General features: G+C 42.6%; 1 protein-coding gene across 3 annotated transcripts in view; it reads left to right on the forward strand.

Annotated features, from left to right (window-relative positions):
- Window positions 1-18,026, forward strand: part of znf609b (zinc finger protein 609b) — a 102,624-nt gene that overhangs the window by 74,594 nt on the left and 10,004 nt on the right. For all 3 annotated transcript variants that reach the window (XM_074621922.1, XM_074621932.1, XM_074621916.1), the window contains exons 4-5: window positions 12,203-12,290; window positions 15,237-17,658. In XM_074621922.1, the coding sequence (XP_074478023.1) occupies window positions 12,203-12,290; window positions 15,237-17,658 (2,510 nt within the window). The remainder of the gene's footprint in view (window positions 1-12,202; window positions 12,291-15,236; window positions 17,659-18,026) is intronic.

Raw genomic sequence — 18,026 nt, forward strand, 5'->3', positions numbered from 1 at the left:
CCATGATGTCTAGCTCTGCTTTTCCTGGCAATGTGTGAAACCCAAAGTGTTTCCATACTTTACTGGATGTGTAGTGTTTACCACTTTGGATTTCAAATGTGAGGGTGCAGGTCATGTCCACACGGACCCGCCGCTGTTTTCTACTTTCTCATTTTTGGCTCACAGCGGCCGGCTCTGGTTTGTTTTGGTGACAGATGCAGAACGGATACGACGTCGCGTAACTCAGACTACAACAATTAAAGCAGAAACTTCCTTCTACCTCCGCATAGACTCAAATGAAGCAAATATATTGATTCTGGCATGAAAAAAACGTATCCCCTAGTAATCTGAGCACAGATGTAGCAGCCCTTTCATCTGAATCTGGATAATGGCTAGACTGAATGAACTGAATGAACAAAATAACACTTCAAAAACACATAAAATTTGATGTGTTTAGTCCTGTGTAGGATAATAAATGGATAATATGAGGTGAGGGAAAGTGAGCCTGTGTCATTCAGTCAGTCTGGGGGCGAGTGAAGCGTAGACAGGAGGAAGGAAGGGGGGGTGGCAGAGCCGTGGTATTTTAAGGCCCGGCACTGACACAAATCCCCTCAGCGCAGACGAGGCAGTGGCAGCTCCCAGGGTCGCGTCGGCAGAGCGATGGGCCAACCCCTCCCAGGCTTAGCATGCTGATACCTCCAAATGTCATCTCTAAAATGCTGGAGAAGTTTATTGCTCTTGAAACGCAGCCCAGAACGCCTTGGCTCCTGCTCCGGGGCAGAGGGAACACAGAGGGGGCCCCTTTGGCCAAACACTGCAGCTCCATGCCAGTACGCCCCCCCTACCCTCCCACCCCCACCCCACTGCCTCACACACCCCGACCCTCCAGTACACAGCAGGCTATTCCCCAAGCAGGTCCCACAGCTTCTTAAGCTCCCTAATAGAAAAATAATACAGGCTGTTTGTGCTAAATGTTTGTCTCATGGATTATTTATGCAACACACATTACATCATTGTAACATTGGCTTTAGCACAGGAGTTAAAAGCGGTTTGGCGTCTGAATGGAACAGAGGTCAGTGTGAAACGGATATTCCTGTATAAACATTTGCGAGATGTGGGGTTTTCTTTTCGCTCCGACCCTGTCAGGGAGTTGAGAAGGGGAATATTGTATGAAAAGAGCACTTGGCTCTGTAGCTCACTTGCCAGCTATGCCTCCTTGCTCTTTTGAAGACCACCTGTCAGTGGCCTCATTGAAATGTTTTCACAAAGGCGAGCGGTGGCTGCTCTCTGTGAACTCGCTATAGAAACTGTCCTTGAAATGAGAGTGAGCATTCTCAGGAAGCCTGTAGCCCCTCTGCCAGGCCAACGAGCAAGAAGAAGAAGAAGAAGACGGAGTGAGAAATCAATCAGAAACTTCTGTTAACAGTAGAGGACATGCTGAAAAGAAAGGAACAAAAGTGATACGCCTCTTTCTTTGTCCAGCCCACACTCTGTAGATTTTCATTTGCCAGTTGTTTAGCCGTGTTTGCTTTCCAACCTACCGAGCCAGTCTTCACCCTCATCACTATGCAAGAGTGGAAGTGGCCAATTTCCAGGGGGGATAAATGAACACTCCTATTTTGTAAAGAATTGACCTAAATATGTAGTTGAGATAATACACGGCAAGCAACTTAACCCCTTAAAACTCCTGGCCACTATTCTGTCTTTCAGAGGTTGTTGCGGGCTCAGTTTTCAAGCCAGAGTGAAGATACTGGTATCATGTGAAACTAGAAAACCTAAGGAATCCATTGGTACCAACCATGTCATACTAGCTTTTCGGCGAGGAAAAGACTGGCATGGCGATTTTCAAAGGGGTCCCTTGACCTCTGACCTCAAGATATGTGAATGAAAATGGGTTCTATGGGTACCCACGATTATCCTCTTTACAGACATGCCATTTTTGTAATGTTCTTTTCGCCTATGCTAAGATCATATGTTTGAATATTTCAGCATACTGGGGTCCCTAAACAGTCTTGGAATTACATAAATTGGGTGTCACTGTAAAACTGAGACTTTTGTGGATCCAATGAATCCAGCTGTGTTCATGTGTGATGATGTTAGTCCCCATAGTAGCCGTTTCATTGTAGTGAGACCATTTTTTGAAACTTGACCTCACTGTATAAAATGACAGTGACAATGAATGTGGTGACCTCTAGGATAATCACAGCCTCATGAAACGTTATAACCACAAACTAGAGACCTAGAGCATTCAGAGGATGGATGGCTTTCTGAGGTAGATTGACAATAATGGGGTTTCTGCGCAGTTTCCAGAACCGAAGTGCTTGCAACTTGAAAAAAATATGCAATTCTTGCAGAAATCTCCAAATGTCAAAAGTTTTTGATACCAAATCACAGCATGGCTTTTCCTATGGTGTTCTTCAAGGTCTTGGTGTCTTAATGTTGTATTTTGTAGGGATTATTGATCATTTTTATCAATTCTCAAGTGGTAAAAAATGGTTAAATTTAGCACCAAATCTTTGTAACACATGGTATCAACCCAAAAATTGCTGCAACAATTTATGAAACATAATAGAGCATGGGAAATGGCCATTATATACTTCCATCATCATGTTCTAGGCTCTTATAAACTTTCACAATTTAGTTTAATTGATTAATTCATTTATTAATTAATTTGTATTTCTTATTAATGACTAGAACAACACACAGTGCTGAGCTGCATCTCAATCTTCAGGTTCCCAGTTTTCAGATGATGTGCACCACTTCTATGTGACATCTACTGTTGACTTTTTATGTACCTCTGAACATCCCCAGTCCCCCATCTCTACCCCTCTAAAAAAAGAGTGTGGAATGGTACGGGGTTAAGATATAGATAACTCACATTCTTTGAGAGAGGAGACTTGTCTTGTTAGTCACAAATGTAGTCCCCGGGTGGTGTTACCAAGATGGCGCCTCAGCGAACCCAAATCTCTTAAGAGAGACTCGGTTCCTATTCATATTGGCCGACAACCGCATTTTTTCAAGCACTTAAATGGTCCTGAAACGTAAATCATATGCCTTGAGGAATTGTAGGCTTTGCCAGCGGTTGTCATAAGATATCATGTTTGCTATATACACGTCAACGAGAGTTTGAGTAATGCGCCTTTGGCAGACCTGTCTCTTAATCTGAGCCCCATCTCCTTTAAGGAAAAACACCAGAGGGTTTGTTTTGACAGAGGGATTATAGATCTACCCAGATGACATTTAAGGAAACTGCTCTTTGCCTCACTACAAATTATTTAAATTTTACAGTAAAAAAAACAAACATGTAAAGTTGGTTGAGATGTTAACATGCGTGGCTGCTGTTTTGCGGTCTACTCCCACTGAGAGTAAACATGTACCGATTTCTTTTTTGTAGAGGGAGAATTGCTGCATGCGGCTGATAATGCTGCGACGGTGTGGACAGCATACTAATGCTCCCTTCCTTTGCCTCTCAGTGGTTTGAGAGAATTGACCTTCTCACAGGCTGTTATTCTTGTCAGCGAGAGTGACTTCGCACTTTTACCTCTCATGAACCGGAATGCAGCCTGAACGTTTCAGATAGGGCTCCCTTGAATGCTCTAAAATTCAAAATAAAACCATCAACCATACCGTTGTTTATTTCCTGGTCACTGGTAAACCTTTACTTTATTGCTAAGATGCAAACTTTTTATGGTATGTGTATCGGTGTTTTATTTATTTTTCTTTATATTACTTTTGTTTTGAAAAGTGCTATACGTTGTAGTAAGGCTGCAACTAACAAAACATATTTTTACTACCCGTTCATCTGCCAATTATTTTCTAGGTTAATTGATCATCATTTGTCAGAAAATAAAGAAAAACGACAATCGCAGTTTCCGTTTTCTGTCCTCACTATGCGTGTAGGTGCAGCAAGTTAAACACTCTCCCAATAAAGGCTCAAGACAACAGTTGGCCTTTGAAGTCTTTATTGAAAGAGTAATGCGTATGTGAAACTATAAAAACAATAAATTCATGATAGGGATTACGAAACAGTGCAATGTGTGTACAGTTTAGGCTTTTTGTTGGTGAATAAATGCTACAACTCATCAAGACTCAAGCCAGTGTCTTGCTTGTCACCTGCTCATTAAAGTGAAGTTTGAAGAAGCTAGGAGAATGAAGCAATGAAGGCCGAGTGTTGCGTCGCCTCACGTTGCCTTTGTCTTGGCTGACAAGTTGCACTTGAACACACCGCAAAGACTACAGCTAAATTTAGCTTCATTCCAGATGGCCGTGTCGTTGTGAAAATATCTGTGTATTGGAATGATCAGATGAAGATGAAAAATGAGGAGCCTTCTGTGTTTTTCCTCTTGACTTAACTCGTTTGCTTGCTTTCCTCAAGTTCGTTTCTCCTCTTGTGCACTGATTCGCTTAAGCCGAACAGCCAATCAGAGTGATTTCTCTCACCGACTGGCTCCGCCACTAATTCAACATGCTGAATCGCCCGAAAAAACTACGACACGGGCCAACTAAAGCCGACGATGCGGGACACACCGCAAAAATGAAGCCAGCAGACGGCCGACCGTCAGCTTGGTGTGTCAGAGCCTTTAAGGTGGACCAGCTATTCTCATTTTAGTGACAAGCCGCTCCTTAGTCATGTGCGATGCCTAGTGGTAAATTTCGGTATAGCGTTCCGGTCCGATGTTTGGCTTAATATCAATCTGGTTGGAAAATTATTAAACTGTGGCGGGACAAATTAGATTGTGGATAACAGTAATTAACAATCACTTGAATTAACTACATACTGTATTAGCCACAGACAGCTAGTATAAAGGCTAGCTTAGTTTGCAGTAAACTGATGCCTAGAAAAACTAAACTAACAAATACATATCAACAACCACAAAACAGCTATTAGCAGTAGATTACCTACAGATAACAACAAGAGCATTTTGGAAGTAGATAAAGTAGGCTATTTGTTTGGTCACACAGTCGACAAAGTGGCACGGACTCTACGAGTAGTGGTTGCTGTAGCAACAGAATGTTCAACTGAAACTAACTGCTGGTGTGAAACTGATTGTTTCGTCCCACCAACAGTCGAAAACCCAAAGATATTCAGTTTCATATGAGACAAAAGGGCAATCCTTGCATTTGAGAAGCTGGAACTGGCAAAACTTTTTGGCATTTGTACTTGAAAAATCTCATTGATCATCAATCATTGCCAAATAATCTTATGTTAATCAACTAATAAGTTAATCGAACAATAATTTAAGCTCTTATTGACACATTACCTAAAGTACCACATTCCACTATATCACCAGCATCTCCAGTGCTGAAAGTGACTCATACAATTTGTCCTAAATTCCTGTCAGCCCATGATTTAAGATAAGGTCAGTTTTAGGACTTTGTATCCTGACACTGACATATCTGGACAAGCTCGGCTTCATTTTATGCACCACGAGTGCAGTAACACTCTTAAAATGGACTGTTGGAAACATGCTCAGACAGTTGAATGCTCAAACGCTTCATTTATCAATGTTATAGTTATTGCTCGTGGCAGCACCCGGCTATCTTTTATCTTCTCTCGGTAATGAATACTGACACCATTTTTCTCATTGTTCTCACTTTCGTGTCTAAATGCAACTTTGTGGTGCTTTTAGTGCAGAGAAAATGGGGAAGAGAAAAGAGCTGTTTTCTAGCAGGATGCAAGGTCAAATCTGTCAATAATTAGTGACTTTGTACAAGAGGTGATAATTGCAAGTGCAGGTAATTCACATAAGTGTTTTTTTTAAATCAAGACTTGCCTTGTTTTAATCACATTTAAAGACAAATAGAAACCTTTGATTTGATATTTGCGAGAAGAGTCATATAATGTCACAGCCAATCATTTCACATAAGTGATCCCCCATTTTCAGAGATAACAAAGGCATTTTGACAAGGGTCAGTCAGTGAAAATGCCATTAACCCCACTGAATTCCTGTTGAGTTGAAGCAGAGCAGAGGTCAGCCAGTGAACCCGTGGCCCTCACCAGCAGCAGAGGACTTGATATTCTGGCCCCACTGCAACCTAATGAAATGTGTTAAGTCGGGAGGAGGGGGGAGTTTAAGGGTCGGAGGGGGCAGTCACCCATGCAGCAGACAAACCTACTCCTGACTTAATTTGTCCCCTAACATTGCCCTCTTGTTCAAGTAATCCTATACAAGTACGCGGTGGAGTTTGGTGCATAAGGAGGGCTGCCATTTGTTGTTCGACGGCACTGAAAGGAAATGAGTGGTAAAATTACAGGCCAATTCCTCTCAGTAATGTGGGCTTCACTCAGCTGTCATGAGTGACCCTAATAAGGCCGACACAAAGGGGGTTGGGTGAGGGGGGTGAACTGGGTTTGCTCCAAATCAGCCGGTTTCTTCCCCAGAAACGAATACAGTGAGTAAAGAGGGAGCTCACGGCTCACACAAACACTGATATGTAACTCCCCCCGTGTGTAAACAAATGATCATGCATGGAAAAGTCGTTTCAGTTCCTTGTGTAATTTGCTTTCCGCCACAGGGAAATTTGTTTGGGTTGTTTTGTCAAGGGCTTTCCATGTTTAGACAGACTTGGCGTTGACGTCTTTGTCCCGACAGCTTGAAAATTATTCCTGGGATGAAAGTATGCAGATAAATTCAAATGGCTTTCAGCTTTCAGCATTGAAACTTAATCTTAATCTCTTTGCATACCCTTGAGCATATTTTTATGATATTGCCAAGAAATTCTATGAATTCACATCCCCCCTGTCAAGAGACTTTATTAAGTAGTCCAGTGAAAACAATGTGGTAAATTATGTGAAATGCCACAGTGTGAGTCAGAAGTAGATTCTGCATAGAAACATTTGCAAGTTTTCAGGAAAATAGAACTGTTATTAATAATGAATAACATTTTGAACCACTACCCCCATGTTTCTTTTTACAATCAGCCCAATGGATGTGCAATCAACATATCAATTCAGTGTTTAATAAGTCAGAATCAACACAATAATGATTAATACGTTTCTTTATGAAGAACAAGCTACATTTTTGATCAGAAAAACTACTATTTTTGTATTCAGGAGGGTAGAATTGGCTGTTGTACGTCACTTCGCTCAGAAATAATCATCTCCAGAAAATAATCAGTACTAGGGATGTCACGAAATTTAAAATTTTTTGACAGTACCGCATGTACTGTAGGTACCGTCAGGGCGCGAGACTAATGTCATCCCCGGGACGATAGAAAATGTCTTTGGGACACAGTAAACTCATTATCGACGCGTCCCTTCTTTCTAATCTAATCTTGTAAAATGTAGTTTTTGGCGAGAAACTTGACTAATTCCAGTTGTTTGAAGGAGATGTTTTCACAGCAATATAGAATAGATAATAGAGAGGGAATTATGACCAATTTAACTTCCAAACAAAAACTAGTATGCAAACGGTAATAAAGGAGTGTATATTGAAGTACATGGGATTTAGTGTTTTACGTTTGTTTTTACCCTGGTATCGAATTGGTATCGAGAATTGTGGAATTTCACTGGTATTGGTATTGACTACTAAATTTCTGGTATTGTGACATCCCTAATCAGTACCATTTAAAGAAAGAGTCAAGCAGAAATCACAGTATTGCGATAATGATGTAAAAGATATTCCATTCAGACATTATTTCTTCTAATTTAGAATAATCCAGGCTGCGTTTACCTCAGATTTTTCAGTGCCTTGGAAATTGAATGCCAGCAGTGAAAACTTTTCACTTTTACCCGAGACAAGGAATATGATACGATAAATTGGTCTGTCGTTTTTCGTTTCAGTAAGCTACACAGTATACACACTCTGAAGGCCTGTAACAGCATACATTTAGCTTGCTTTCTTAAAACAAATTAATTAAACATGAAGTGCTGCAACATTCTGAGTCAGTAACCATTTCTTGTTTGTTTTTAGCACCATTCCCTTTTGAGTTAAAATGCATCCACATTTCTTTGAATGTCCTTGAGATGTCCCACATAACGCTCAAGGAACTCCTTTATTAGCATTCACAGAAAGTATTGCAGAGGCAGAGATCTGAGGTGACCCAGAAGCCAAGGACCACTCTGACAGGATTACAGAGCTCCTTGGCTTCAACATGGGAGGGTGGCCAGGAGGACGCCACTCTCAGGAAAAAAACACATGCAGCCACATAGAGTCTGCAAATAGGCATGTCAAAGATTCAGTTTGAAGCAAAGAAATTGATGAAGTGAAAATGTAGCTATTGGCCTATAATGTTGAGTATTACAGGGTTTTCTGTAGCATATTTGTTAGTGGTGGTGGATGTGTATGTCCATGGCTACCCTATCCATGTTTGGATACATTTCCAATATGTTTTATCCAAATATAATAGTTTTATAGGGTCCTTAATGATTGAGATGTTTACTCACCTTTTGCACACTGATCACTGCACCTCTTCTCATCACTTTCACATTCATGAAACAAAGTGTTTGCAACCCTACGCTGTGGGCTGCTTTTCACCGGCAGACACCTGAGAGTTGTTGTAGTTGAGGGAAATACAGGGAACTTCCAAAGGAGAACCCGATACAAAGATTTATGTTCCGACAGGACAGTGATCCGTATCAAACAGCCAGATACGCCATGGGATTTCTGCAGAACAAGATTGTTAAAGTCCTTGATATCTGAGCCAAAGGTCGGACTTCACTGAGCTTGAGTAAATCTGTGGGTGGAATAACAAGAAATCTAAAAATCTTGCTGTGCTAAGCTAAAAATTCAAGATGACTCAAGGCTAGTATCCATGTTGGTTTTTTATGTTACACTCAATCATTATGGGTTATTGTATTGTCAAAAAACTCTTGGAATGAAATGCACATTCATTGGAATTAATTTAATTTTGGAATATAAGCATTTTTAATGTGCTTCAGTGTGCGTTTTGAAGTACATGTACTGTACTGTAGTATGAAAATTAGGATCCTTGAAGGAATTGTTTGACATTTTGGGAAATAAGTTTATTGCTTTCTGTCTGTTAAATACAGTGGGCAACCTGCGGGTCTGAGAAGTGAAGCCAATGCTTAAGTAGCTTAAACTTGCATTCTTTCTAACAGCCAGCAGGGGGCGACTCCTCTGGTAGCAAAAGAAGTCTGATTGTATAGAAGTCTATGAGAAAATGACCCTACTTTTCATTTGATTTATTACCTCAGTAAACATTGTAAACATGAGTTTATGGTCTCAATCGCTAGTTTCAAGTCTTCTTCAATACAGCCTGATGTTCATTTAGTAAATTATGGTCCCATTTTGAGTCAAATAGACCATAAAGCAGGGGATACTTTAGGGCGAGGCTACCTTGTGATTGACAGGTCGCTACCTCTGCGTTGACCGGTCTGGGAGTTGTCTATGTTTTCGTCTTTGAACTTTCAAACCCTTTCACAGCGTGTTTTCCGTTCATGAAAGTTAATTATAACCTTTTTGCTCGCCTAAAAATGTTTTAGGCCGAACTCAAAGCTTCAAAACAATGACCCCGTTACTACGTCCACTTCTTATATACAGTCTATGCGTTAACCACATATTTAAGACTGTGACTGTAATCTGGGAGAAAAAAAGTTTTCCACAAAACGTAATTGAGAATGCAGTTTAGTTGAATGGGAATGTAATTTTGGAGTAGACAGGGTTGGCTTGGAAAGGGAGAGGTGAGGGGTATTGATTTGGTTGCAATCTGCAACCACACCATTAGATGCTACTAAATCCTACACACTGGTCCTTTAAGTTCATTGACTGCATCAGACTGATTTATTACAACTGTAAACATTGTGAGTTTATGGTCTCAATCACTAGTTTCAAGTCTTCTTCAATACAGCATGATGTTCATTTAGTAAATTATGGTCCCGTTTAGAGTCAAATAGACCATAAAGCAGGGGATGCTTTAGGGCGTGGCTACCTTGTGATTGACAGGTCGCTACCACGACGTTGTCTGGTCTGGGAGTTGTCCGTGTTTTTGTCTCAAAGTTTTGACCCTTTCACAGTGTGATTTTTTTTTAATTTTTTTTTTTGGCCGCCTAAAATTGTCTTATTCAGCGTTAGGTTGTACTTAGCGCCACCCTCTCATGTCACTTCTGGCTGCAAGAAAAACAAGATGGTGACGGCAAAAAAACAAAATGGCGGCAGCTAAAATGCTGCACTCGAGGCTTCAAAACGGTAGTCCACAAACCAATGGGTGCCGTCACAGTGACTACGTCCACTTCTTATATGCATCCAATGGTTAAATACAAAGCTACTCCCAGCAGCTGATTATCTTAGCTTAGAATAAAGACCTGAAACAAGGTTCTCATTCTCAACTGTTGGCAAAAAAAGCAAAGGATTAAGTGTTGAACTATTTCTTTCAGAATATTTTAATTACTGGCAACAGAAACACTTAAATTCCATCCATGCTCATCCATTGTCACAGTTACTGAAGTGGGGAGACAGTCTAATGCTAATTTAAAGTCATTAAAGACTTTTAACAACTCATGGTAAAATTTCTAAACCCCTCGCTAGAGAAAGCAGGGAACACTAGATCCTGCACATCATGAAAGACTACTCATTCATCTGCCCTGCCTTGATTTACATCCTGCCACAACCAGCTGCCAGGGCCATTTTGTGTTGGAGTGTTTGGAGAGCTTAGGGGGGGGGGCGGGGGGCGGGGGGCTGGAGGACTGTTGAAGGCGTTTTAGAAAAGGTCTATGTTCTTTTAATGTGACGGAAATCTGAACTCGAAAAACCTCCCCTCAACGACATCCTAGCTTTGACCAAGCGCTCCTGTTTTCAGGCCACAGAGTGAAGGAAGAGACTTGTGGCCAAGTGTCAGCAGGTTCCTGTAAACATATATAAATGCCTTATACACTCGCCGCTTTATGCCGGAGGCAGCGAGAGAAAAATGAGGTCTGAACTGTGACTCGTGTGTAGGAGGGAAAAAGATTGTACGCCGGGGATGGTTATACCATTGAAAAGAGGAAATGAGGGTGAGGGTGAAGGAGAGAGGGAAAATGGGGTGAGCGAGAGAGGTTTCCTAAGCTAATAAAATGCTCCGAGGGACGGAAGCTGCCAGCCAGCATTCCTGTGCCATTAGATAAGTTAGCTCACTGCAGCCTCCAGTTTCTCTGCAGTGCTGAAGTGGCAAGCTGAGGTCACCACCGGGGAGCGAAGGGGGGGATGGTGGGGGCAATAAATTCACAATGTTTTTGTGCACGGTCGTTGCTCCTAATCCTCTGAAGCTGTTTGCTTGATGATTTACTTGTGCAATTTACGTGCAAAAGCTGCAAATTATCATCTGCCTCTACCCTGCTGTCCACTCTGCGCTGTGATTATTTGCATTAACATGAATAGTATTTTACTGCAGTCGGATGTGTACAAAAAAAAGTGCAGGGTTTCAGTTTAGCGATACGAATGTGCATACTTGTGACATTTTAATGGCAAGCTGATGAAAAGTATTTTGGTGTCTTGAGGAGAAACATACTTAGAGAGTCGTGTGATCTTCTGGAACTAATTTTAGATTTTAAATGCGAGGTCAGGTGTCAGGTCGGATTGTGTAGCTCACACCGAGTGCTACCAAATTCACACTAGCCAAATGGCAACACAGGAGCTTCTAAGTGTGACAGATTGCAGCAATACCAGTGAAGTCAAGGAGCTTCTCTCGCGCACTCAGTTACAGTCTGTCAAACCGAACCGCTCACGTTGAATTGGTTTAACCCAAGAGCTTGTTTGTTTGTTTTTAAGAAGCTGTAGGAGTAGATCCATACTCTCCCCAAGGTGGTACATTTCTGCGCTTGCAAAGTGAGATAGAGGAGTGCAAAAAAATATTTGCCTCCAAATAATTCTCCTTCGGGGAAATCGCCTGCACTGTGAGATGGCTTATTTAAATGGAGAGGGTGTTCAGCGAATATTCCCCGGTAACCTCAGTGTGATCATTCTTAGTGAGACCTTCTGCCAGTATCTTATACAGGTTCTACAATGCTGACTGCAGTCGAGTCTGTTCCAAGTCATTTAGGAGATATCACTGTCTTGCCCCTACGGCTTTACTGTGTGAAGAAGATTAAAAAAGGATCTTTGACTTGTATAACTGTCTTGCATGTGACACCCTTTAGCAAAGATTAACGCACTGATGCAGCAGCCACGATGCACTTTTTGCACACATAGACAATTATATATGAATCTCACTGTAAAACATTCACTGATGTGCATTATTTGCCTAGTTGACACAAAATAAATGACCTCTTTGTTTCCTTGTCTCACAGGCATGCTGGTGGTCAATGTTACTTGGAGAAACAAGACATATGTGGGCACTCTGTTGGACTGTACACGGCATGACTGGGCTCCCCCCAGGTAAGGAGCATTTCCCTGTTTGGTTTTTATTTTAACTGGAGAAAGCAAGGGAGACAGTGATATTCAAAGGTGCTAATGATAACATTCAGCCACTAGATGTCGCACTCTCCCTCCCCCGTTCCATTGCATTCACTTCACAACAAGCCGTTGCCAGTTCTTTGCACAACCTGCATATTTTATGGTCGAGTGGAGTGAGACTCAGACAGTCATGTCAAGTGATGAATCTTTAGTGGTAAAGTAAAAGTCATTTTGCAACTTGTAGCTCGAGGCCTACATTAGGCTCCTCCCCCGCTGTTCTAGCAGCGGAGTATCGTAAAACACACTTAATTCAAACTCGACAGAAACAAAAGAAAACTCACCAAAACCATCTCGGTTAGTCTTTTTCAATCGGCCACCAACTTCTAAATCCCCTCTGAGGGAACTATAACGTTAAGTAATTGGACGCAACCATCACTAATGCTAAGATGCTAACGTAGCTTTTCAGGGATTGAAGCTGTTATTTTTCTCATTTTGAAAATCTAACCAGTGACAACGCATAAGTTAAGGTTGTAAGGAATGGTAAATGCTAAGTGGACTTGCATTTATATAGCGCTTTTCTAGTCTTCCGAACACTCAAAGCGCTTTACACTACATGTCAACATTCACCCATCGACACACACATTGATGACAGAGGTTGCTAAGGTGGCAACTTTGCCCATCAGGATCTAATCTAAATACTCATTCGCGAACCGATGGCTATGCCTTCAGGAGCAATTTGGGGTTAAGTGTCTTGCTCAAGGACACATCGACATGTGACCCAGAGCAGCCAGGGATCGAACCACCGACCTTCCGATTGGTGGACAACCTGCTCTACCCTCTGAGCCACAGCCGCCCTGTAAAGGATTATTGCTGTTCGTTGATGTTGGTTTCGTTTTAATATGCTGAATTGTAATTTTATGGTTTATTGTTGTTTGCACAATTAAGCTAAGATGGATAGAATCTGCACTCGTTGTTGTTTTCTGTTTTATAAACTAAAGCTACACAAACCTTTTGCCTAGTATCTGCACTACAAAGAATTTACTGTCACACACGGTAGTTGTAAATGTCAAGGTAGGAAAAAAAAGTCCATGAATCATTGATGCACTCTCTCTATCCAAACTGCACTTGGTCTCTTAACCTTTTCATATTCTGTGTGATATGAATCTGCTGTAGTAGCATCAGCTCAAGGATATACGGCCTAATGCACAAACACGCACGCTTGTGTGCAGCTGGACCCTCCAAGTACATGTTAGCCTTTATCTGGAGTCTGGGGAAGCAGGATTCATTGGCAAACGGCTGATGTCCCAGGAGGAAGTAGTGGAAATAGAAAGCTACTCTAACAAGCCAGATTGCAGAATCCAATTATTGGACTAATAGCTTTTCCTCAACACTGTATAACATTCGCTATCACAAAGGCTGCAATTTCTTAGATCGGTGTTATGTGGGCGGTAGCTTAAGGTGTTTGCAATTCCTGGATATTTGCCTTTGTTATGCAAAATACACAGGTTGTGTAAAATACATTGCCAAGCACTTGCTTTGATTTAGGGCACCTGCACCGAATCTAAATGTAAATATAAATCTATATTTGAAATGCATGGTTAAGTGCAATAGAAAAAAAAATCAAGATTAAAGCATTGCTAATGGAAAACAAGGAGAGGCTGTATCACACTAATGTATCACAGTATATCACAGTAATGTTCAGTAAGTGAGGTTTGCACAGTAAGTGAGGTTTGCTGGGCTGTATTTGGACCAAGATAGTCTTACAGTTTGCAGCACGACTACATTAGGGACACACCATGAATAATTCAGAAAGCTTTCAACGGGCTGAATATAAACTTGGGCTTGTAATGAGTCTAAATTCCTCTACCACTGCCAGACTATGGATGCATTCACATCCCCTGCTGGGGTTGAAATTGTTTGGAGAGACTCATAGAGGAAGCTGTGAGTCATACCAGCCCAGTGTCTCTCTTTGTCACAGATTGCTAACCTTCACTGCTGTGCTGAAAGATAATTACATTACTGTTATGGAGAGATAAGGCCAAACTGCTATTTTAAGTATTTGAATGACTCTATGTTTTGATTACAAAGCAGCAAGAATGTTCACTGCTGTCTTTTCAAATGATGTTTACATGCCTTTGAGTTGTCATGTGGTTCTGTTTGAAGTGCTTACTCACATACAGTGCACAAGATATCAGATTGGTTTGTTATGAGAGGACAGGGACAGAACAATGGGGTACATATTTTGATATCATTGCCACTGTTTATTATGGCTTCTGGACTCAAAAGGACTTAAACTCCAGAGTATTGTCATCATTGATATTACTGTTATGACTTAATTTCAGAATTTCCTATGAGACGATGTGTAATTGGGACATGTAATTTGACATGCCTATACAGTAAATAACAGTGAAGAACAGACAGACTTTAGAAAGGCCGAGCACAGAAGTAGCCTCGTACATACGTCTTGAATAGAGATGAACAATAATGTCTTCAAAAGTGTAGCTATAAAGGCCTTTAGAGAGCGTTACAGTTGCCAAAAAACAGAAATTTTTTCCTTTTACCTTGAGAATCAAATGTTTTGATTCTGTGTGGTTACCCAGCAGATAATGAGGGTAACAGAAGTTCACACAGTAGCTGTGAAACACATCTGGACCTTCCAGATACAAGTGTATTTAACAGAAGATCACATTACACACAAGTGTACTCTCTATTACACTTAAAACAATTGCAGCACCAATGACAATGTAGGTGTGATATTAAAGGAGTTAAATACTTATTGGCATTATATTATTCAGTCCCCACAGCAATATTAATTTAAGAATGAATGAGTAGCTGAATTGTATCATTTCAGAATCTAAACTAAAGAGCTGAGTTGTATTGAAATCAACCATCAGTAATTCTTACACGTGATTTTTGCCACTACTGCAGGTTTTGTGAATCCCCTACAAGCGATCTGGAGATGAGGAATGGCCGTGGTCGAGGTAAGCGAATGAGACCGAATAGCAACACCCCGATCAACGAGAACAGCAACTCATCAGACAACAAAGGCACCGCCAACAACAAGACGCGTGCCGCCTCTAACAGCAAGGGCCGGAGGGGCAGCCAGACGCCATCAGAGCGCCGCACGCCGCCTAACAGCAACACAGAGGACATCAAGGCCAGTCCCTCCTCAGCTGGAAAACGTAAGACCAAACCAGCCTCGGACATGGAACCCAATTCCAGCTCAGAGGACACCAAAGGCAACAAACGTATGCGGACAAACTCCAACAGTGGAGGGGTGGGACCAACGGGTCTCCCCATTCCTTCTATTAAGACTGAGCCACTTCCACCTCCCCTTGATCGCACCTGCCCCTCTCCAGTTCTTATTGACTGCCCACACCCGAACTGCAACAAGAAGTACAAGCACATCAATGGTCTCAAGTACCACCAAGCCCGTGCCCACAATGATGATGACATAAAGTTGGAAATAGACGGAGACAGTGAATATGGAGAGGACTCGACTCTCCACCCTGAACCAGGGAACTGTAATGGAGCGTCTATCTCTCAGAAAGGATGCTTGTCTCCAGCTCGTTCAGTTACTCCAAAAGGCAGGAACTTTGATGCTCAGAGTCCTTCCCCATCTCCTGGCAAGTTTGGTTCAAAGCAGAGTAAAAAGAAAATTGCTGAGACAGATGCAGAGATGGGAGCTACCCCGATGGACGGGTGTGAAGATGGGCCATGCCTCACTGATGAGGCCAGTAACGATGGTATAGATGATAAGAGAGGATCAGACAAGTCTAAAAAGGCTGGCACAAAGGCTGATAAAATGGCCCAGAAAAACATGAAGTCACCACGGCCCGTTGGCCCTGGCTCGACCGCATCCCAGCAGGTGTACCCTTTTCCTCCTGGAAACCCAAATTCTTCCCCGGGGCTTACCCCAATGATACAAGGGATTCCCAAAAGTCCCCAAATGAAGGGCACACAGCCTAAACCCCCTGCCATTGGAGATCCTGCCTCAGGTAGCTCCAAAGACAAGAAGAAGAAAGACAAGAAGAAGAAAGATGGTGGGAAGGAGGCTGACAGCCCCAAGCCTCCGGGAAAGGGAGGGAAACTGGAGGAAGCAAAGCTTCCATACGCTGAACCTCCTGATCAAGGAAATAAGGGGGAAGGACTCCTCAATGGTTCCTCAGATCCTCATCAGAGTCGCTTGGCCAGTATCAAGGCTGAGGCTGACAAAATTTACAGCTTTTCTGACAATGCCCCTAGCCCATCCATTGGTGTAGCCAGTCGGATAGATGGCAGTGGGATGCCACAGCCTCTCACGCCACTTCACGCAGCGAACCAGAATGGTGCCGACAACTCTTCAGTCAAAACCAATAGCCCAGCATATTCAGACATTTCAGATGCTGGTGAGGATGGTGAAGGGAAACTAGAAGGCGTCAAAGTCAGGTCAGAGGACCAAGCCGTCAGGGAAAGTGTCAAAAAGGCACTCTTTCCAAACCAGACACCCAGCAAAGAATCCCCGTACTATCCCGGCTATGAGACCTATTACTCACCCAATTACGTAAATCCCAGTCCTGGTGGGCCCAATCCAGGCACGCCGGTGGTTGAAGGTCAGGTTAAGATCAAAAGGGAAGAGGACCTGGACCAAGCTGAGGAAAAAGTCAAGGTTGAGGTTCATGAAGACCGCAAACCTGACATCAGTGCTCCTGGCCAGCAGCAACAGCAGCAACAACAACAGCAACAACAGCAGCAGCAGCAGCAACAACAGCAGCAGCAGCAGCAGCAGCAGCAGCAGCAGCAGCAGCAACAACAACAACAACAACAACAACAACAGCAACAACCGCAGCAGCAACCCTCAGTCATCCAACAGCGATCCAACATGTACATGCAACCTCTTTACTACAACCAGTATGCTTATGTCCCCCCATATGCCTACCACCCCGATCAAGCCTACCATAACCACTTGATAAACACCAACCCAGCCTACCGGCAACAGTACGAGGAGCGGCAGCGGCAGATGGCTGAACAGCATCGCGCTGAGAAGAAGTCAGACATAGCCATAAAAGAACGAGAAGCCTCCATGAAGGAGGAGTGGAAACAAAAGAGCCCAATGCCGCCAAGCCTCTCCAAAGCCTCCAGTCAGTCAGACCTTGGAAAGACGCCGCAGCCCACGAGCAAATCCAGGGACTCACCCTCTGAGCCCTCCTCCAAATCCATGGGGAGCATAAAGGACGACCCAAAGTCCCAGCAAGCTGAAGGGCTAAAGATGAAGCTGACCGAAGGGGGCCACCATGGAAAGGAAGACTCCAAGCAAGCACTGGAGTCCAGAGGTCAGGCAGGGATGGAGCAGGCCATGTGGTACAGACAGGTAAACACCAATCTAGCATAACAGTGTTTGAATATATGCTTGTGAATCTGTTGTGAGAATGTTTTAGAACCGTTAAGATAGAAAATTAGACGCAGAGTCCCTTTTACTCGCCAGTTGTAGCTACACGTTTTGACAAATAAACGCAGATCTCAATTAAACGCCCGGTAAATGTTGTCAATATGGACATGTTACACATTGTTAGATCGGTTAGATTCTCCACAATTCAATCGTCCAGTTCATTTTACGGAAACCATGAGCACCAAAGTATTATTCAGATTTATGTTGCTGTTGATTGTTGCTAGATCGCCCGTTTGGTGCGTGCCTCCCTTAGTGTTTTTCGACCAGTGAAAATGTAGTTTTTGAAAGGA

This window comes from Sebastes fasciatus, chromosome 2 (genome assembly GCF_043250625.1).
Source record: "Sebastes fasciatus isolate fSebFas1 chromosome 2, fSebFas1.pri, whole genome shotgun sequence".
Classification (NCBI taxonomy): Eukaryota; Metazoa; Chordata; class Actinopteri; order Perciformes; family Sebastidae; genus Sebastes; species Sebastes fasciatus.